General features: G+C 40.9%; 5 protein-coding genes across 8 annotated transcripts in view; 1 reads left to right on the forward strand and 4 right to left on the reverse strand.

Moving 5' to 3' along the window:
* Window positions 1-624: 624 nt before the first annotated feature.
* On the reverse strand, window positions 625-7437 carry LOC111448645 (probable plastidic glucose transporter 1). 2 transcript variants are annotated; one of them, XM_023088332.1, is made up of 14 exons: window positions 6899-7437; window positions 6696-6816; window positions 6499-6548; window positions 6348-6405; window positions 6166-6265; window positions 5830-5942; window positions 5245-5338; window positions 5014-5170; window positions 4338-4484; window positions 4188-4261; window positions 3456-3544; window positions 3167-3281; window positions 2482-2710; window positions 625-1063 (listed from the first exon to the last, which is right to left on the reverse strand). In XM_023088332.1, exons 1-13 carry the CDS (start codon window positions 7104-7106, stop codon window positions 2513-2515), a joined length of 1524 nt encoding a protein of 507 aa, XP_022944100.1. In that variant the 5' UTR covers window positions 7107-7437; the 3' UTR covers window positions 625-1063; window positions 2482-2512. The 2 variants fall into 2 exon arrangements, with proteins under 2 accessions (XP_022944100.1, XP_022944099.1); XM_023088331.1 differs by having other exon boundaries at window positions 6348-6548; window positions 6899-7436.
* Window positions 7438-7945: 508 nt separating this feature from the next.
* Window positions 7946-10837, reverse strand: LOC111448641 (trichohyalin-like). 2 transcript variants are annotated; one of them, XM_023088328.1, is made up of 2 exons: window positions 9119-10837; window positions 7946-9088 (listed from the first exon to the last, which is right to left on the reverse strand). In XM_023088328.1, the coding sequence occupies exons 1-2, from the start codon at window positions 10727-10729 to the stop codon at window positions 8153-8155; spliced, it is 2547 nt and encodes an 848-aa protein (XP_022944096.1). In that variant the 5' UTR covers window positions 10730-10837; the 3' UTR covers window positions 7946-8152. The 2 variants fall into 2 exon arrangements, with proteins under 2 accessions (XP_022944096.1, XP_022944095.1); XM_023088327.1 differs by having other exon boundaries at window positions 7946-10837.
* Window positions 10838-11926: 1089 nt separating this feature from the next.
* Window positions 11927-16056, forward strand: LOC111448642 (transcription factor GTE4-like). Of its 2 annotated transcripts, XM_023088330.1 has the most exons (6): window positions 11927-12435; window positions 12566-14357; window positions 14450-14495; window positions 14587-14700; window positions 14826-14896; window positions 15604-16056. In XM_023088330.1, the coding sequence occupies exons 2-5, from the start codon at window positions 12645-12647 to the stop codon at window positions 14882-14884; spliced, it is 1932 nt and encodes a 643-aa protein (XP_022944098.1). In that variant the 5' UTR covers window positions 11927-12435; window positions 12566-12644; the 3' UTR covers window positions 14885-14896; window positions 15604-16056. The 2 variants fall into 2 exon arrangements, with proteins under 2 accessions (XP_022944098.1, XP_022944097.1); XM_023088329.1 differs by having other exon boundaries at window positions 11927-14357.
* Window positions 16057-16227: 171 nt separating this feature from the next.
* On the reverse strand, window positions 16228-18388 carry LOC111448646 (seed biotin-containing protein SBP65-like). The gene has a single exon (XM_023088334.1). The coding sequence runs from the start codon at window positions 17958-17960 to the stop codon at window positions 16488-16490; it is 1473 nt and encodes a 490-aa protein (XP_022944102.1). The 5' UTR covers window positions 17961-18388; the 3' UTR covers window positions 16228-16487.
* Window positions 18389-18461: 73 nt separating this feature from the next.
* Window positions 18462-20712, reverse strand: part of LOC111448647 (protein trichome birefringence-like 39) — a 3354-nt gene continuing 1103 nt past the window's right edge. The window contains exons 3-5 of the mRNA XM_023088335.1: window positions 19298-19473; window positions 19049-19207; window positions 18462-18973 (exon numbers count right to left, since the gene is read on the reverse strand). Of these exons, the coding sequence (XP_022944103.1) occupies window positions 18682-18973; window positions 19049-19207; window positions 19298-19473 (627 nt within the window). The 3' untranslated portion in view covers window positions 18462-18681. The remainder of the gene's footprint in view (window positions 18974-19048; window positions 19208-19297; window positions 19474-20712) is intronic.

Raw genomic sequence — 20712 nt, forward strand, 5'->3', positions numbered from 1 at the left:
AAAAAAAAAAAAAAAAAAAAAAAAAAAAAAAAAAAAAAAAAAAAAAAAATATTCCATTCCACTACAGCATGGCATCCTCCACAATATCCGATTCCACGGAATCAAAAAATACAAGAAAAGTGGAAGACCCAAATTAGCCTTTTTATTTATTTATTTTTTTTTTTTTTTAAAGCTCCAAAATCCAAACCTATTTCTCACTAGATAAGAATCACCTTTATTTCGGGTTTCATTTGAGGGTTATCACGAGCACAAGAACCGGTAGAATTCGAACATCTAATTTTCTAGTCGAACTAGTTGAGTCATGCTCAAATTTTCAAGCACAACACAATAAAATTTGAAAACAATTCAAGAAATTCTAGAAAAAAAAACCCTATTGGTTGAAAAGAAACAAGAAAATAACAACATCAAATAAATTTTCTACACAGAAAACTCGATCCCTGCCAATTCTCCATCGAAATCTCTCTCGAACCCCACAAAACCAAACGTAAAATTTTACCGAGTTTCAAACCCCAAGCATGGAGCGTGCGTAACCGGGGCCCACACGGGTGGGGTCTCTTTGTTCTTAAGTGAACCTAAAGGAGTAATTTTTAGGTGGGTTTATGGGGATTTTAGGCAGCAAAAAGGTGGAGCAAAGTTTCATGACTCTCTTTGACAGATCAAAACTCGAAACAGCAATCATATTGTTCATGGGTATTTGAGTTTCTTCCTCTCTTTCTCACCTTGGTCTAAGAGCCCCTCGCCTTCCGCTTCCAAAACCGCCGCTCTCTGCCTTATACGCTTACCTTACCTGTGATTTCCGTTTCAAAACCCACCCAAAATTTTGAAACTTGCAACTTTGAACCATCTCTACATCAGTTTTCAAATGCCATCCATATCCAGGTCTGGGGTGTGGCCCTGTCTGGGTTCTAGTCAAGTCCACAAACCAGTGTCCAAACAGCCGCTTTCTGATACATGCCTTCCCAAACAAGCCCTTTAAAAAAGGCTCCCCACTCCATCTGGGTTCGTCTTTGTAGGTGAGGAGACAGACAGAGGATCTCGCCTCTTTTAACTGCCCTTCATTAGTGTCCTGTAATTAGCAACTATTAATACAATTAGATGAAGTTAATTATGGATAAGGACACTTAAGTATTACTTTGACTGTAATGAAGCATATAATGTGTTGAGGGGAATAATATTGGTACTGGCAGAGAGGGTACATTGGGTATTAATTATCTTTTGGAATAAAGTCAGGGTTGACAGCTGAAGAATATGGAGGATTCCTCTATCCTTATGTATTGCCTTTTCTCTCTTTCTTGTTGTTTTACTTTATGCCCATCTTTCTTCAGTAAATGGCCCTTAAGGACACCACAGACACTAACAGTTTTGTTCTAAAGAAAGAGAAAGAACAAGACAACAAAACAACAAAACCCATTTAAAACTAGAAGATTTTGAAATTTGAATCTGTATGTAAAGAGACCCCACTGTATGATATGTATTATCCATACATAATTCTAGGAAGAGATCGAAAAAACGGGAAAAAACGAGAACTTTTATGTAATAGCTCGAGCCCACTACGAGCATATATTGTTCTCTTTGGACTTCCCCTTGAGGTTTTAAAACACGTCTGGTAAGGAGAGGTTTTCACACCCTTATAAGGAATGTTACGTTCTCCTCTCCAACCAATGTGGGATCTCACAATCCACCACCCGATGTCTGGTTTTGATACCATTTGTATCACCCAAACCCACCACTAGCAAATATTGTCCACTTTGAGTTTTCTCTTCCAGGTTTCTTCTTAAGGTTTTAAAATGTGTCCACTAGGGAAAAGTCTCCACACTCTTATAAGGAATGTTTCGTTTCCCTCTCCAACCGATGTGGGATTTCACAATCCACCCCCTTGGGGGACCAGCATCCTCGTTGGCACACCGCCCCGTGTCTAGTTTTGATATCATTTGTAATAGCACAAGCCCACCGCTAACAGATATTAGTTTGGGTTTTCCCTTTCAGGTTTTCCCTTTCAGGCTTTCCCTCAAGTTTTTAAGATGCGTCCACTAGGGAAAAGTTTCCACACCCTAAATGTTTTGTCAATGTGGGATCTCACAATCCACCCCCTCGAGGGCCCAGCATCCTCAGTGGCACATCGCCTAGTGTTTGGCTCTGATACCATTTGTAACAACCCAAACCCACTGTTAGTAGATATTGTCCTCTTTGGGCTTTCCCATCCAGGCTTCCTCTCAAGGTTTTAAAACGCATCCACTAAGGAAAGGTTTCCACGCCCTTATAAGGAATGCTTCGTTCCCCTCTCCAACCGATATGGGATCTCACATTTTAAATACAAGGCATTATTTTTCAGTTCAACAAGTAAAAGTGAAAAAATTCGAATATCTGACCTTTTGGTTGAGAGCATGTGCTTAAATTATTGAGCTATGCTTGAGTAGGAGACGAGAACGCATTCTTGAAAAATGTAAACTTTTCTTTATTCTGCATCTATATAAAACAGTACCCAGCAAAGTGGCCAGGGTCAATCTCTGTATTACTTGTCGCTGCCATGGAAGTTGGGATTTAGTGCCATCTCGATCTCCTCCAAAGACCTCCCTTTAGTTTCCACTAAGAAGTACTTGGAAAATATGGCTGCCACCAAGGAGAATGCACCAAAGCTAGCATAAACTGGAGCAACTCCAAATGTCTGGACCAAGTCGAGAAAGAACAGACCCACTGAGAAATTGCATACCTGGGCATAGAGTATGATTTGAAGAAACAACATGTTAATATAGCAGCATGAAAAACAATCGTCGAAGTTTATATGAAAGATGGCCCGTTACGTATCAACGTCAGCCTTATAGTTTTAAAACGCGTCTACTAGGGAAAGGTTTCCACACCCTTATAAGGAATGTTTTGTTCCTCTCTCCAACTGATGTGGGATCTCACAATCCACCCCCTTGGGGGCCCAGCGTCCTCACTAGTACACCACCCAGTGTCTGGCTCTGATACCATTTGTAACAGTCCAAGCCCACCACTAGCAGATACTATCCGCTTTGGCTCGTTACGTATCGTCATCAGTTTCACGGTTTTGAAACGCATCTACTAGAGAAAGGTTTTCACACTCTTATAAGGAATGTTTCGTTCCTCTCTCCAACCAATGTTGTAGTATTGATTCTGCTAATAATAGGTTGTTCTGCTTGCTTACCCAGTGAACTGCAAGGCTGAATCCCATGATCTTACCACGCGCTCGGTTGCTGCTAAGCTCGGGTATAATTATACCCGTCACTGGACCGGCTCCGATTGCGAAGGAAAAGATATAACTATGGAAATGAGAAAACAAAAACACCCCAGTCAAGAAATCCTCTGAAACCAGTACATTTTCAACAAATTTTGTCGATTTTTTTTTAAAAAAAGATGATAGTCTATGAATGAGTTTGCAATAAATAGTGCAGAATTTCGTCTCTATCGTGAATAAAGAGTGAGCAAATACTTACGCAATAGTTCCTACGATCGATAAGTTGTGACTCAGTTCTTCATCAAGCTGGAAACTAATGGTAGAGACAATAAGCAACATTGAAACTGCCTGCACAGAGGTGAAAATTTAAGAGTATTACTGGACGTGTAATAAAAGTAGGTATTATTCTCTTTGAATTTTCTCTCCCGGACTTCCCTTCATGGTTTTAAAACGCGTTCATTAAAGAGAGGTTTCCACACCCTTATAAGAAATGCTTTGTTCCCCTCTCCAACTGATGTGGGATCTCTCAATCCACCCCCTTGGAGACCTAGCATCCTCGCTGACACACTGTCCGATATTTGGCTTTGATACCAACGGCCCAAGACCACTGCTAGCAAATAGGGCTTTCTCTCAAGGTTTTAAAACATGTCTACTAGGGAGAGGTTTTCACACCCTTATAAGGAATGTTTCGTTCTTTTCTCCAACCGATGTGGGATCTCACAATCCACTACCCTTGAAGACCCAGCGTCCTCGCTGGCACACCACTCGGTGTCTGGCTCTGATACCATTTGTAACAACCCAAGCCCACTGCTAGCAAATATTAACTTCTTGGGGCATTTCCTTTCGGGCTTTCTCTCAAAGTTTTAAAACACATCTATTAAGGAGAGGTTTCCACACTTTTATAAGGAATGCTTCGTTCCCCTCTAACCAATGTGGGATATCACAAGATGTGTACCGTCTTGCCTTGAAATACCTCTGTCATTAAACTCACCATTCCCAAATAGCTTCCAATTAAAAGCCTCTGCCTCCCTTGCTTATCCATCAAGTACAACGCACAGAGAGCACCTGTTGACTCCCAGACTAACGAATGAGTACATTTTGCATACAGATAAGTTCATCAAATAAAGAAAATTTTGCGTACCAGCGAAGTTGGTAATTCCAATAACTAAACTTGCTAAAGCACCATTTGTGATTCCAACGTCTTGAAAGGTTAACGAAGAAAAATAAAGAACTCCATTTATGCCAGCAAACTGTTGAAGGAAGAAAAGGGCACCTCCAATGCATGCCACTGTAATTAACCAAAGAAATGAGAAGGTCATATGAAGTACAATTGCATTGTTAAACCGAATAATTAGACCTTTTAACTAAACAAGCCCACCGCTAGCAGATATTGTCCGTTTTGACCCGTTACGTATCGCCGTCAGCCTCACGGTTTTAAAACGTGTCTGCTAGGGAAAGGTTTCCATACCCTTATAAGGAGTGTTTCGTTCTCCTCTCCAACTGATGTGGGATCTCACAATCCACCCACTTGGGGGCCCAGCGTCCTTGCTAGCACACCGCTCGGTGTCTGGCTTTGATACCATTTATAACAACCCAAGTCCACCGCTAGCAGATATTGTCCGCTTTGACCCATTACGTAGCGCCGTCAGTCTCACAGTTTTAAAACACGTCTTCTTAGGAGAGGTTTTCATACCCTTGTAAGAAGGCAATCATTCATAAAGGGTAATGCATACTCTTGTCAAGACTTTTGGAACAAAGACATGAGATAGGGTTTATCACATGAAATTCTAAACGAATTAAAAAGGATCACCCGATACCTCTAAAGTTCGGTTCCTCGAGAAGCTCCGACCATTCACTGTTCAAATCACTTCCATCGTTCCTTATAACGGACTGGAACTCTTCAACAGCTCTTTCAACTTCAGATTCTCCCCATAGGTTGCTAATAACAACTCTGCTTTCATCAACTCGTCCAGCCTAGAACACCATATGGAACCTCTAAAGAAGCTGCTGACAAAATCATGTTGTCTTTAAAAAACGTGAAGTCCTACCTTGCTTAGCCAGCGTGGACTCTCAACTGCAAACTGCATGCCAAATGCAATAAAGAATCCCGGAAGACTTGCAATATAGAGCATTGTTCTCCACCTGAAAGGAAGCCAGCCAAGCCATGTTAAAGTTTATCAGAAATTGCAGCAAGAATTTAAGCTCTGAAGTAAGAAACAATCAACGTAACAGCCCAAAACAGCGGTAGATATTGTTCTCTATAGACTTTCCCTTCCAGGCTTCCCCTCAGAGTTTTAAAACCGTCTACTAGGGAGACGTTTCCAAACCCGTATAAGGAATCTTTCGTTCCCCTCTCCAACCAATGTAGGATCTCACAATCCACCCCTTTTGGGAGGCCCAGCGTCCACACTGGCACACCACTTGATGTCTGGCTCTGATATCATTTGTAACAACCCAAGCCCACCACCAGTAGATATTGTTCGCTTTGGCCCCTTACGTATCGTCATCAGCCTCATGGTTTTCAATCACGTCCACTAAGGGAGAGGTTTCCACATCCTTATAAGGAATGCTTCGTTTCCTCTCTAACCAATGTGAGATCTCACAATCAAGAAAAGAGAGGAAAGCGCACACACCAATGTGGATCGCCCTCAGATGGAATTCCCAGAAACAGAGAAGCAATAATTCCAAGACACGTTCCAATCTGACATAGGCCCCCAAGTGTTCCCCTATACTTTGTTGGAGCAACCTACACGATCAACAATCAAAATCAGGCATAACGCCTTCAACCTCGATGGTCACGTTTACAAAATTTGCAACACTCAGTCCACTTTTTGAGGCTATGCCTCATTCAAATATAACAGTACAAAGCATATTGGTTGAAACACCATTTGAATTTGCATTAGTTCAAGCATTTTCATCAACACCACAATCTGAACTTGAAGAGAGAGAGCTTAGAAGAAATGCAGTACCTCAGAAATAAATATTGGAACAAGTACTGTATTAACTCCAATGCCAAGGCCAACAAGAAATCTCCCCCAAAGTATTTCATCCAACGTATGCGCTTGAGCACTGACACGAACACGGCGGGTCAAACAGTGATAATCAGCTAAAGAAAACACTGTCAGTAGACATTCAACAGAGAACCAAATACCTCAACAGCCCACCAACAATCAATGGTATTGTGGCAATTTGAAAAGTACGCCTAAAGCCTAGTTTATCAAGCAGCGAACCAGAGCTTATACTTCCAAGAAATGCACCAACAATAAAAATGCTCACAACAAGTCCCTCAAGGATTGGGTTACCATCAAAGCCAAGTTCTCGAGCAACAGAAATAATAGGACCATTCATTACTCTGCAAAATATGGTGTAAATAGCTTGAACTCAACAGATTGATAGAAACAAACAAATTTGATCATGAATTTGGGTTCCCAAGACTTGAGTCAGATGATTCTATGTAGAGATTAGGAGAATACAGTAATTGATAGCACAGAGGGGTTACCCTATGTGGTAACCGAAAAGAAAATTAGACATGGAAGCAACCAGAACATGAGGAAAAGCAGGCAGCCATCCTATATCAAGGCCATCGCTATCCTCTGCTCGCACAGAAACACCTTCGCTCTCTGCCAAAATTCAACGAGCTAAGAATCGAATAGCAACATACCTAATAGCTTAGTGGAAACTCAAGGGATCAAAATGTCGAACCTGATTTTCCGTTCTTCAGCTCCGGCAACTGTTTATTCGCGGCCAATACCTGGAACTTCTTAGCCGGATGAAACACAGCGCGCAAACCGGAACGTGAAGGAAATGATCTATGTCTGCATAGAGTGCAGGACGGAGGTATGGATCGCCGACCAACGGCGCTGATCGGCGGCGGTGGGACCGGGAGACGAAGAACGGGAATGGCCCTCATGAAACGAAAACCAAGAAACCGAGGGAGTTCTGGTTTACAAGTACAGAAACACCCACATCACGGATTTAACCAAATTGGTGGCTCCATCCATTTTCATGATATTTGTTCGAGAAGAAGCCATCCAGAAAAGGACCCACTCAAAGAAAAGTCCATCTGTGGGCACGTGTTTGATGGGGATTGACGACGAAAACGGAGACTAATGGAGGATGATTTTGACTCGAACAGCACACGTCGGGAAAATCGGAGGTGATGCTTAAAGACGGTGGTGGGAGGAAACCAGACGAGATGTTGCTCATAGATTATTATAGGAGAAAATTAGACCGCCGAGGAATGGTCATTTTACAGAATAAAACCCGCGAACCTTGCAGGACCCAACTATACGCATATGGAAACGACATTAATTTTTTTTTTAAAAGATTTGTCATCATCTTTAAACTTTTGTTGTTCTAAACAATGTACAGATAATCATATGTTCTCGAGAATACAGGAAGAAAATCATTCCAAGTAGAAGATGAACAAAAAATATTGTCAAGACCAAAATTTTAAGGGGGAAAAAAGTGTTTTTAACCTTCGTTATAGCAGACACATGAAGACCTAGCTGATGCAACGGTTTACTCAACTGTCACACTCGGTGTAACGCAGTAGATAAGACATTAACTACTGGATATTTTTTGCTACATTGAGAAAATTGGCTTGTTTTACAGATTCAGTCTCAGCTTTTCAGAGGTCATATGAAGAATCAGGAGTTGAATCCTCAATAATCTTAGCATCTTTGATCATCAGTACAAAAAAGTTGAGAGCAAAGAGGCCCCATAGAGGTTTGTCTACGAAAGACAGAATGAATGAAAGCTTTCAAAGCTCCTCATATGTTGATAAGAATAGTAACTTCTAACATTAACCGTAATCTGCCGATAAAATTGGAAAGAACTAAATTTCCTGTTCGAATCTACACAAACAGAGACACAAAACTAAAAAAAAAAATACCATTTGAAGCAAGCTAGTCATGATTCAAAGTTAACTATACACAGTGCGTTCCGGGGACTGCATCATTCATTTGAAACGGGTTCTGAAGTTTCTGGAGCTTTCCTATTTGCGAATGATTCCCTCAGCGTTTTCACTTCATTTCCAAAATCTAGCAGCCTACTATCCAATGAACTAACCTGCTGCAGATGAGCATGAAATACATCAACGAACTTATCTTCCAAGGCTTTGAACTTCTTTTCAATAACTAAGCGGTTTAGTCTATCTTCCTCTGCCTGCTTCAAACGGATCCTTTCCAGTTCCATGGTGCTCAGAACAAGACCACCAGAACCAGCAACATCTTTGTAGAGTGGTTCATCAGGTTGCGGGCACCGGGATCTATACTCTGCAAATGCTTTGTGTGTTTCCCTCATTGCCTTTCTGTAGCCGTCCAGTAGATTTCCCATCACATAGAGCTCGCGCTCAAGTCGGTAAATATCAGACTGCATCTTCTGTTGCTCCTCAAACTTTGTCTTTCTCAAATGTTCAATGAAGGTCTCTCTCTGCTGCAGCTCGTGAAGCAAGTATTGCTGATTCATTGTGGCCTGCTGATGAACCTGTTCTTTCTCTGCGTACATTATCCTGGCTTTATCGAGCCACTGTTGTACGTTATCCATACACTTGTCATAGTCAAGAGGACCTTCGCTCCTTAACCTCTTGTTCCCGCCATTAAGGGACTGAGCTGGGTTGTCAATATCGGGGTCAATCACTCTCTTGTTGCTATTAACAAAAGGCATGCATCCACCAGAACTCATTCTGCTATCATCTCTGGGTGGAAGAAATTCAACAGGTGAATGATCACGCAATTCAAATTCTGAGTTAAAATTAATTGGCTCTGTCTCCATTTCTTGAATAAAATGGCTTGAAGGAAATCCATCAATTGGATTGCTCCTTGGTAACAGGCGGAACTCGCCTTCCTGATCTTCCTCCTCCTCTTCTTCTTCTTCCTCCACTTCCTCCTCCTCTTCTTCTTCTTCCTCCACTTCCTCCTCCTCTTCTTTTCCTTGACCATCCCCTTCTTCTAATTCTGCTTTCTTATCATCCCCAAAATCAAATTCCTTGAATTCATTCGTATTACACCTCCTGAACAGAAGCTCCGGGGTGCTACCTTTTCGATCAAAAAGCCATTGACCTTGTTGTTGTTGCTGTTCTTCTTCTTCTTCTTCTTCTTCTTCTTTGCTTTCCACTAAATCCATCATATCCCCAATATTATCCTTCTCCTTTTGAATATCGACTTTCTCGACATTGTCCTGCCCAAGGCACAATTCAATATTTTGTTCCTCCAATTTCTTAGACATAGAGTCATCATTCCCCACTATCTTTAGACTGTCATTACAAGCCCCATCTTCATCATCCTGTTCTTTGTCCTGTTCTTGTTCTTGCTCTTGCTCTTGTTCTTGCTCTCGCTCATGCTCGTGCTCGTGCTCATGCTCATGCTCATGCTCATGCTCATGCTCTTGCTCTTGCTCTTGCTCTTGCTCTAGCTCTTGCTCTTGCTCTTGCTCTTGCTCATGCTCATGCTCTTGCTCTTGCTCTTGCTCCTGCTCCTGCTCCTGCTCAGGTTCCTGTTCCACCTCCTCCTTGTGTTCGACCTCTTCTACCTTAGGCGCTTCTTCCTTCAATAAATCCTCCCGTTGTGCTCGGATCAGACACTGCAAATGTGAAGCATAGTAACAATTCACCAATTGCGGAGATTGCATCAACTCCTTCTCCACCATAAACCAAATCAAACCAGCCCAATCAACCCGCTCAAAGCTCCCATCCTTGATGGCCTTTGTCCAATTCATTATCTCATTGGGCATCATCCACGTATCTTCGTGTAAGAGTAACCAGTTGGACACAAAATCCTCAATAAAAGCGATCGATTCCTCTGATGCTATGGGATCTTCCTCACCATCCTCTAGTACCGCCGCTTTCTTCACCGGCAACCCCAAGGCACGAGCCAAATCAGCCCGATTGACCCTGATTCTATTTCCATTGACATAACTACACCTCTGGTTGTTGCTAAAATTCGCAACTAATTGCAAAAGAAGGTCATATCGCAGAGACCTATCAAATTTAGTATGAACGAAATCCCACAAGCCCAATCGCTTCAAAAGCCTCTCGTGACTCGAGAAATCCAGATTTTTAGCAGGCACGAAGGGAATAGGTTTAAAAGTATCAACCAGAATCTCGAGCTTCTTCTGAGATTTCTCCTGAAAGAATCTTCGTTTCATCCAAGACTTCTTCCGCTTCGGAGCCCGTCGAGAAGCAGCAGAAGAAGAAACAAACGCGTTGACATCCGCGATTCGAGGAGAGAGCGCAGTAGACTCACCTTGGTCGCTAGGATCATGATCATTGATGAAATTTTCATTGGGTTGGAGCTCCGAATCTTGCGGGTCTGCCTGAGGGGAGTTCTGTTGTGGATCGGACAATTCTAGGGTTAGGGTTTCAGAAGTTTGAGGCGGATCGGACTGCCTCTGTTCTTCTTCTACCGCTCCTTCTCCTCCTTCTTCCGGTTGTTGCAAGTCCGTGGAATTAGGGTTTTGAGCAGGAGACATTGGATCTTCTTCTTCTTGGTGTTCGGCATGAGGATGCAGAGGAGAAAGAGCGGGAATCGCCATGGGAATTGATCTAGAAAAGAGGTAAATTCCGATCAACTCGAGACTCGAGGTCAATACACTCTGACACAACGGAACTGAATTATTCGCTTAGATTAAGTCTCTCCACTCCAAAACGACGTAGTTCGCATTCCGTCTCCTTTATAGTGTACGCAATTGAATCCTTTTGTGGAAATTCGAAGTATATTGTTTATGGAAAATATTATTTTCCATTCACGGAAATTTTTAAAATTTTAGCTCAACTTTCACAATTTTAATTTTAATTTTCAATTTCGACTAATTTTTTAAATATTATTTTAATTACAAATTTTAAAAGGTATTAAATACTATATTAAAATTTTAAAAATAATTTTATAAGTTCATAATTCAAATATATACGAACCTAAAAATATATGGTCTACCTAGCAACGTCATAAAAAAATTATCGAAAACTTATTTATAAATAAGTTGAAAATAATTACTGAACACATGGGTGATAAATCGCTCGAGTTAGATAAGAGTCACAACTGTCCATGTAACACTCTAAACCCATTGCTAGTAGATATTGTTCGTTTTGGTCCGTTATGTATATTTGTCACAATATCTACTAGTGGTGGGCCAAACACCAGCTCGTGTCTCAACGAGAACGCTAAGCTCTCAAGAGGTGAATTGTGAGATCCCACATTGATTAGAGCGGAATGAACTATTCATTACAAGAGTGTGGAAACATCTCCATACTCGACGCATAATTGGGAAGTCCATAAGAGGAAATTCAAAATTCTATATTTGCTTGCGTTACCTATATGCATTATTTTATACATTTAATTAAGTCATATAAGTTATAATTTGTAATTTTTTTATGTTCCTTTTGTTGGTACAATAAGGCAACATAAAAAAAAATTATAAATTAAAATTTCGACAAAAAAAAAATATATATATATTAAATTAAGTGTGGAATGTTGCATTTTTTTACTGCCCAGTTAAAATCTTCCTAAAAAATTAATTATTTGAATTACCGCCTCTCCCTTCGTGGAGTTCAAGAAGTATTTTGCAATAAAACGACGACGATTTGAATTTGGGATGACTGGGCTTGGGCTTGTGGTGGGTATTGGGCTTGGGCTTGGGCTTGGAGTGGGTATTGGGTTTGGGCCTGGAGTGAGTTATTTATGCCCTACTCTCGCCGTAACCGACGGCAGCATTTAAACGGCAAATTCAATTTTCCGTAGCTTCAAAACATAATCTTCTTCCTTCTTTTTTCAAAATAATCGACGCGCACGACTTATCAAATCCCCTTCGAAAATTCATAAACCAGTCCCCGCCATTGTTCCAACTCCATCAAATCTCCACGCCGTCCACTTTACGCGCCAAAATATTCTTCCCTCCTTTCTTCACATTGGGCCGTGCGGTACACTTTCCACGGTGACGCGTAAACATTGACATCTAAGGCCATTTCTTCGCACGGGCCTTTGGATGCCGTCCTTACGCGTCATATAATACGCTGCGGGCCACGATCTTCGCATCTGCCGTACACCTGTAACGTGACGACGTCGAGAGGCGGTGGATCTTAGAGACCCGGTGGTGTTTTTCTCAAGAACAACCAGCCAGATCTGGCCGGGATTTCGGTTTCCGACCTCCAAACCCTAACGTTTGGTGCTGTTAGACGTATTTTCTTCGTTCCCGTGGCTTCTTCGGTGCAGTTTTATTGGATCCTTCGTGAATCCTAGAAATCGGTTTGTTTAATAGAGAGATATATATATTTGTTTGGTTTAATTTGGTGAACGGCGTCGGTGTTGGTGTTTAATTTATTGGAGATTTGAGTTTTTTTTGCATGTTTTGTTTGATTTTTTTTTTCGGGTGAAGGGAAACCCTAGGTACGGATAATTCGACACTCTGAGGATAAAAAGAGGGTTTTAGGGTTTTGGGTATTTTGATTATTTGTATGGCTTCAGCGCCTATAGCTGGAGGAGGAGATGATGGTAGAATTAAGCAGAGGTATTCGGAGTGTAAGGTTTACAGAAGGAAAACGTTCAAAGGTGTGAAGAGCCAGAATACGGCCAGTGCTACCGCCAGCATCACTGTGTCTACCACCACCACCGATAAGGATCCAAGCAACAGGAATGGGAAGACCATCTCCGACACGTTCAGCAACGTTAAAGACTTAAATAACAGTTCAGACCAGGCGGTGCCGCATTCAGAAGCGTCAGAAGATGCGAATCTATCTCAGCAGGAGCCTTTACCGAACGCTGCCTCTGATGCTGACGATTTGACGAGGCTTGATGGACAGACATCCGTTGGACCGACTACGGAGGCTACTCAGGACCCGCCTTCTGTTAATGGGATCAGTAGTACGGGTTTCGACGATCAGAATCGGGTCAACTGCGCATCAAAGCCAAAGCAGGAAATGCAAGAGCTTCGGCGGAAATTTGAGAGTGAGCTTGAAATTGTGAGAAATTTGGTTAAGAGGATTGAAGCCATACAGGGCCAGATAAATAGCGGGCATAGCCATTCTCACGTGTCGACAATGGATATAGCTGATAACGGTCGTGGAGCATATCATGTACATTCGGAAGTCGGTTCTGTTGGTGTTCCTACGGATGACTCCAGGCCACTACGCCAGTTAAGCATATCGGTTCTGGAGAATGGTAAAGGGGTGCATGATTTCATGGAAAGGGAGAAGAGGACCCCGAAAGCAAACCAGTTCTACAGAAATTCCGAATTCTTGCTTGCGAAAGATAAGATTCCTCCAGCTGAGAGCAATAAGAAGTCCAAATTAAATGGGAAAAAGCATAGTAGAAGAAAATTTAAACATGGTTTTGGCACAGGTTCCAAGATCTTCAATGCTTGTGTTTCTTTACTTGAGAAATTGATGAAGCACAAGCATGGTTGGGTATTTAATACTCCTGTCGATGTAGAGGGGCTTTGTTTGCACGATTATTATAGCATTATCAGACATCCAATGGACTTGGGTACTGTGAAAACGAGGCTAAACAAGAATTGGTACAAGTCTCCAAAAGAATTTGCGGAGGACGTGAGACTTACTTTCCATAATGCTATGACTTATAATCCAAGAGGACAAGATGTTCACATAATGGCTGAACAGCTGCTGAAAATATTTGAGGATAGGTGGGTTGTAATAGAATCAAACTATTATCAGGAGCTGAGGTTGGGAATGGAATTTGGGGCTACTCCATCTTCCAATTCAATAAAATCCCATCCCATAACAGTTCCTCCTCTTGACATGAGAAAGATTCTACGGAGGTCAGAGTCATTGATTAACCCAGCTGATTCCAAGACACAGCCGATGAGTGTGACTCCGTCAGCAAGGACGCCTTCACTGCAAAAACCTAAGGCAAAAGATCTCTTCAAAAGAGATATGACTTACAATGAAAAGAAAAAGCTCAGTACGAACCTTCAGAATTTACCCTCTGAGAAGCTAGATGCCATTCTACAGATCATCAAAAAGAGAAACTTTGAACTTCTCCAACAAGAAGATGAAATAGAAGTAGACATTGATACTGTTGACACTGAGACTCTGTGGGAGCTTGATAGACTTGTTACGAATTACAGGAAAAGTTTGAGCAAGAATAAAAGGAAAGCTGAACTTGCCATTTTGAAGGCTCGGGCAGAAGCCGAGCATAATGGTCAGGAGAAGGTAAGCCTTGCATATAATTTTCCAGTCATTTCTTCTCATCGAAATTATCAATTGATATTTGCTAAGTAAAGCTCTGCTTCTCTCTCGTCTAGATCCCAGCCCTTGATGGTTCGAAGTTACTCAGAGAAACTAGAGCAGGTCAGTTTGTTGATGCACAGAATTTGGTGGGTTTTGCTTTTTTAATTGTCTAGTGAACAGAGTTACTAACGTTTATGTTATTCTCATGCAGATGAAAATATTCTTTCCTCTTCATCACCCATCCGTGGGGGACAACAGCGGGATCATTCGAGCAAGTCCAGCAGCTCAAGTAGCTCTAGCAGTGATTCTGGATCTTCTTCTAGTGGTAAGTAAATCGTCTGTTTACTCGGTTGTGCTTATAATAACGTTACAACGTTCATTTTGTAGAAAACTAGTCGAAATGATATTTTTCATATGTTACCAATTTTCTTTTTCATTTTTGTGTTGCAGATTCTGATAGTGACAGCTCTTCGGGATCAGGATCTGATTCAGGATCACCAACGCATTGATTTTCTATTCTGGTAATAATTTCATGTTTACACATAATGATTGGTTTTTCTCTTTTGACTCGCAGCTATGTTTTGATTCTAAGTTTGCGTTATTTCTGGAATTTCACTTCATGTTGGTGATTTTGAATATGTAGACCTAATAAACATTTGCCTAAGGTTGGTCCTTTTATTTATTAGATTAAATTATACAAGACTTTTGAAATTTTTCATTATTATCTTTGCATTTTGAAACTTAATTCTTGTTCTTTATTAATATAAAGGGTGAAAATTGACGTGACAAATGGTTTGCTTTCAAAAGATAGCAAAATAAGTATTTACATAGATAGTAAATGATATTATGTGTGATTTTCAGTTTTTACCGCTTACACATTAGCTATGATATGAATTTATATCCTAATTTAATAAAAATGTCTCCAAGGGTCTGAACAAATTTCAAGTTCATGACACTTTTCAACCTCTAAGGGGTATTTTGTATAATTTGTTCTATGTATTATATATAGAGATCATTTATGTATATATTTCATTTCATCAACACATTGTAGATTTTTGCCAGCATTTTCAAACTTTATTTGTTTTCATTTATTAAAAGAAGGTTGAAGTACAAATTTGGCCTTTATGATTAGAGCGTACTTCAATTTGGTTCTCGTGCTCCTAAAGTTCGAATTTAGCCAATGGTTTGGGCTTTAATTTTTCACAGTTCTACTCTTGAATTTTCTTAGGTTGTTTTTGATGGATGGAAGGTAAATCGATTTCTTCTACTTCAGAAGAATTCAGATGGTGGATTTGAATCTGCAGTTGGTGTACAGTGAAAAAATATTTTGGAATGGGCCATCAGGTAATCTTTTTGATTGCGAACCAAAGGTGGTGAGCTATTAGATGCTAGTGGGTGTTTAAGAGTTAATTCTGTCATTGTAATAATTTTGTAACATATGGTAGAATTTTGGTTTGATAGATGCTTCTTGTAGTCGTCGTACAGAATATGCATATTGCTTACTTCCATTACTCGTGCAGTTCACAGCATGTGACTTTCTATTGCTTTCTCTGTTGGGTATCTTTTTTTTCTAGCAGTTGCCTATGTTCGCCTGAGAGTCTTGAACTGTCCATCTCTATGTTAATTTGTAGCTGGTTCTTTTTTAAAAAAAATAAAACCTGGCCGCACATGATAGTGTACAGAATATGTGCTTTAAATATATGTATGCATCTTTCTACTTAGGAGTTCATTCCTCTCCAAACTTCGGTTTCTTTAATTTCAGAGAATTAGCGTATAGTTATTGAAATGCGATGCAAAATATGTGTTTGCAATTATGAAATATTCTGAATGTGTCTTTCGGGGTGGGGCTGTGTGTTCTTTCATTGTCCGAAGACAAGATAGGAAGAAATTGAAAACCATGGTATATATACTACACACCCCCTTCACCTTTCCATCGCCTGGATGATTTGAACGAATTTAGAAGAGAGCATGATAGCTGTGCTCCTTACTTCATATGAAACTCCACCCTTTACACCACTGCAAGACACTTGATCTACTAAAAAGCACACAAAAGGACACACACACACACAATTTTATTCAACCTGAAACAAAAAGACAGTTCTTAACTTTCTATCAGGCTCTGTATTCCTTCCTTGTAGCAGTTTGGTAGTGCTCTTCCCTTCCGTATCCTTGGTCATTTGCCTGTCCCTCTTCCTCGCCATGTTCAAAGTCGAATGTGCTGTGTTTTCTAGTTTCATCACCATGCCCAATCACTATCTCTTTAGTTGTCTGTGCAATTTCGTATATGGTCTCCCCAATTGCCCCCAATATTCCACCATCATCATCTTTTCCCTCCGCAGCGTTCTTCTCATTTACTCTTCCTTCTCCCCTTTCCTTCACTTCTTCTCTCGCCCCTTCAAAAGTTTCCTTAGTTTTCTCATACATGGATTCTTTCTCAGCTTGCTTGTACGTAGATTCTCTCTGTGCTTCTTCTTTCTTCCTAGCTGTGTACTCCTTCACACTCTCCCCGGTTGATTCAGCAACATTCTTTGCAGCAGACAATGGCCTGGCTGCTATTGCTCCAGCCTGCTCTGCAGCTCCCTTCACGAGCCTTGCCGCTGCTTTTGTCCCCTCCACCGCCGTGTCACATGAGTAATGGGCTGTGCTCCACCCTGCAACCACCGCCTTATCCTTCAGATCCTCAGCCGCTTTGCCAGCGTATTCGGCTGCAACTTTCCCACCACCTATTGCTACATCCTTAGCCGCAACTGCCTTCTCTCCAAGGTAATGAGCTGTTGTTTGACCTACACAGACTGTAATGTCCTTGGCTTCCACGGCCTTTTGGACTGTGTAATCCTTGGCCTTCTCTGCTATTGGCACAGTGTAATCTTTTGCTGTTTTGGCTGCACTAGTTAGTGTCTCCTTCACTGCCCCTAAACCTGTCTGTTGGCCCCTCTCTTCAACCGTGTCCTCAGCTCCTTCTGTGCCTCTCTGATCCCACTCCTCTGTTCTAGCCCCAACTCCTTGGTTAAGCGATTCTTTCTTGGCTTCGTCATAACGTTCCTTCGCAGCCCTTGTCACCTTGTTCGATTTCTCCTGTGCTGTAGCTCTGACATTTGAAATTTCTTCAAGAGATGGTTGATATTGGCGAGACCCTATCTCACCCTCTTTCCCTTTTTTCTGTTCTGAGAGTCTTTGCTCCTCTCCTATTCGAGACCGTCTCTGCTCTCTCTCTTTATCCGCACGTGCTCGCCTCTCCCTTTCATTCTCTGTATCTGGCTCTCTCTTGTCTCTTACTTTTTCAGCAAGAGAGTCAAATTGAGCAGCCAATTCATGGGTATCATCTGGCTTTCCACCTCCAACTTCACCTTCTGCAATACTCCGTCTCACCTCTCTTCCCGTAAGTGCCCCTTTGGCTATGCTGGTACCCTGCGCCTCTTTTCCCCCGTCACTAGCCAATTCATGAGTTTTCTCTGGAGTTGCGGCTTTGCACTGCACTGCTATGGCCTCGAAGTGGCTCGTCAACTGTGGTACTCTCTCTTTCTCCACCTGAATTTCTCTTTCCTTCGTGGTGTTGTCTCTGCGGTTCAATTGCTCTGCTGCCATCCTTTTTTCTCTTTGTGGGGTTTGTATTGTTTCTATGTTTGAAGTAGATTTTGAAAATGGATGGAAATGGGTGTAAATAAGACAGAGAAAGGCGGTTTTTGGAAGAGAGGGTCTGCAATGGAGGAGGACGTGTCGGTGTTAACGGCCAGGTGGAATGGAAGTAGCCGACTGACTGAGGTGACTAAGCAACTCAGTTGACAGGTGGAGTTTTTCTTCATTTGCCACGTTTGATTTGAGGATAGAATTTGTTTCGGGGATTTCCTTGATTTCTTTCCAACACATTCTTACAGCCCCAAGATTCTATTTACCCTTTATGTTAGAAGGGGATTCTCGTCTCCTTTTGCTTACAGAGGAAGAAGGTTAGGTCTCGACTTTCCTTCGCTGAAAGGTTTGGCTCTACAAAATTCACAATAGTGTTCTTCATAGATGATCGTAGAAATTTAATGTTTAATTGATATAATTGTAAGTTTTTTGGAACGAAAATTGGTCAGAACATATATAGGATAAGTAAGTATTTGTGAGTGTGTTCCAAATAATGTTGGAAGAAAGTGATGGATTTAGGTAAATGCATCCCCCAATCCAATTCAACAAACAACAATTCAATTTACAATTACAAATTAAATTAATTTCTAATCCTTATTCTTCTTCTTCTTCCCCTGCGCATTCAAAAACGAAAACGAAGAACAAACAGAGATCTATGAATCGGTTTTTTACGATACTTTCAGGCAAACAGACGCGCGTACAATAGCTCGTTCCAGGTATCAGGCAAACCAGGAAGGCACCAATGGCTACAATCGGTGCCGCTGTGTTCCCCGCTGTATGCCGACGGATGTCCGTCCTTCCTGTACTGAGACAGAGTGGTGACGTCGAGGAACACCACCGGCTTTTTAATCCTACTCAGAACCTTGTTCACCACCACCCATGCCATCGGCGTCCCCGCCGGATACCTTCCTCCGAAGTAAGGCTCTGTTTCGCCGGAGCACGATCTCGCCGGCTGGCTCCAATCTCTGCCACTGAAACCAAATCCTCTCTCAGCCAATTTTCTATTAATCTTGATTCAAATCATTACAAGTACGGGAGTCACTTACACGTAATGGGTGGGGGAGATTCCCAGGAAGAAAACCTTGGTTTTAGAAGGATCCACATTGAGATTAACCCATCTGGCCCAAGTGGTGAGACCTTTGTAATAGGCTACATACCGGTTCATGTCCTTCACCACTTTGTTGCCGTCTTGAATGTAATCCCACCTGGTTGGTTCCCCATTTGAAACAAGAGTCGTAAGCACAAGAACTGAAGAAGAATTGAAGAAGAAGAAGATTTAGTTTGTAATTACTTACGGCTGGGAACTTCCAGTGTGAGTCCACCAGTGCCAAGTGTTGAAGACGAGCATGTCCATTCCTCTCCAGGCGTTGCCGCTCTGTATAGAGTCAAGTTTCAGAACGCGTCCGATCTTCTCGTTCACCATGTCCACCAGGTACGGCGTTCTGTACAGCCATAGCTCCACTCCGTAATCCTGCACTTTCATAATTTTATTTAATACATTTCTTAAAAAATTCTAAACAAATTTAATAGATTTAATTTTAAAATTTATTTATTAGCCGACTATTAACATAAATTTAAAAGTGGTATATGGGTGTGGAAAGTCTAAGAGCAAAAGTGGTAAAGTGGTATATGGGTGTGGAAAGTCTAAGAGCAAAAGTTCAAACAAAAGTTCAAATAAGACAATATCAACTAGTAGTGGGCTCAATGAGGAGGTTGAGTCCCAAAAGGGTAGATATGAGACGGTGTGCTAGCAAGGACGTTGGGTCTCGGGGGTGGATTAGGAGGTCCCACATCAATTGGAGAAAGGGAACGAGTGCTAACGAGGATGTTGTGGCCCGAAGGGGGTGGATTATGAGATTCCGTATCAATTGAAGAGGAGAACGAAACATTTTTTTATAAGGGTTGTGGAAACCTCTTCCTAGCCGATGCATTTTAAAAATTTTGATGGAAACGCTAATATCTACCAGCGCGGTAATAAATGGTAGGGGATGGCCTAAGAATAATAACAAACCAACTTTGAAGGAATGGATTGAAAGCTATGGTAACCACTTACGTTAGGTTATTTACTGCCCAATTAATAATTGGGTATGCCATTGCAATTATTTTCTTTTTTCCTCTAAATCCACATATTTTTCTATACCCACATTATAGTAAAAATAATATAAAATAATTTTAAAAAAAAAAAAATTCACACCCAGAATATTAAATCTTGTCTAAAAAATATATTATAAGTTATGAATAATCTATTAATTTTTTTTAAATAAAATGGGGAAAATTCAACATTAAATAAAACATAAACTAAGTTGGGGAATAAAAATTGAAGAAGGTCACAAGTTGTCAACCGCCAATCACGCTCCACTTTTCACTGACACAAAACCCTTTTATTAAATTTTATTTATTTATTTTAAATAAAAAACAATTTGATTTTTTCTCTTTTTACACACCAATTGTCTCACACAAACTTTTTTTAAAATTCTAATTAAAAATTGTAATAAATATTTAAATTAAACGTTTTCCCCCTTTTTTTTAAATATAATTAGTTGTCGTGACTTGTAATAATCACATTTATGCTCTGGATCTTGATTTACTTCACGAGTTTTTCATTTTTACAAATTAATTTTTTAAAATATGGATAAAACAGTTTTCTTGTTTAAAAAAACATCATTAATTTTATGAAAAAAAGACAAAAAAAAAAAAAAAAAAAAAAAAA

Source organism: Cucurbita moschata, unplaced genomic scaffold (genome assembly GCF_002738365.1).
Source record: "Cucurbita moschata cultivar Rifu unplaced genomic scaffold, Cmos_1.0 Cmo_Scf00010, whole genome shotgun sequence".
Taxonomy (NCBI): Eukaryota; Viridiplantae; Streptophyta; class Magnoliopsida; order Cucurbitales; family Cucurbitaceae; genus Cucurbita; species Cucurbita moschata.

Coding starts and splice junctions, on each gene's coding strand:
- LOC111448645 (XM_023088331.1), bottom strand. CDS start 7,106: ATGAGGGCCATTCCCGTTCTTCGTCTCCCGGTCCCACCGCCGCCGATC. Junction 6,266..6,347: donor ATTGTTGGTGGGCTGTTGAG/GTATTTGGTTCT, acceptor TGTTCGTGTCAG/TGCTCAAGCGCATACGTTGG. Junction 3,545..4,187: donor TTGGAAGCTATTTGGGAATG/GTGAGTTTAATG, acceptor ACCTCTGTGCAG/GCAGTTTCAATGTTGCTTAT.
- LOC111448641 (XM_023088327.1), bottom strand. CDS start 10,729: ATGGCGATTCCCGCTCTTTCTCCTCTGCATCCTCATGCCGAACACCAA.
- LOC111448642 (XM_023088329.1), top strand. CDS start 12,645: ATGGCTTCAGCGCCTATAGCTGGAGGAGGAGATGATGGTAGAATTAAG. Junction 14,358..14,449: donor AGCATAATGGTCAGGAGAAG/GTAAGCCTTGCA, acceptor TCTCTCGTCTAG/ATCCCAGCCCTTGATGGTTC. Junction 14,701..14,825: donor TTCTGGATCTTCTTCTAGTG/GTAAGTAAATCG, acceptor TTTGTGTTGCAG/ATTCTGATAGTGACAGCTCT.
- LOC111448646 (XM_023088334.1), bottom strand. CDS start 17,960: ATGGCAGCAGAGCAATTGAACCGCAGAGACAACACCACGAAGGAAAGA.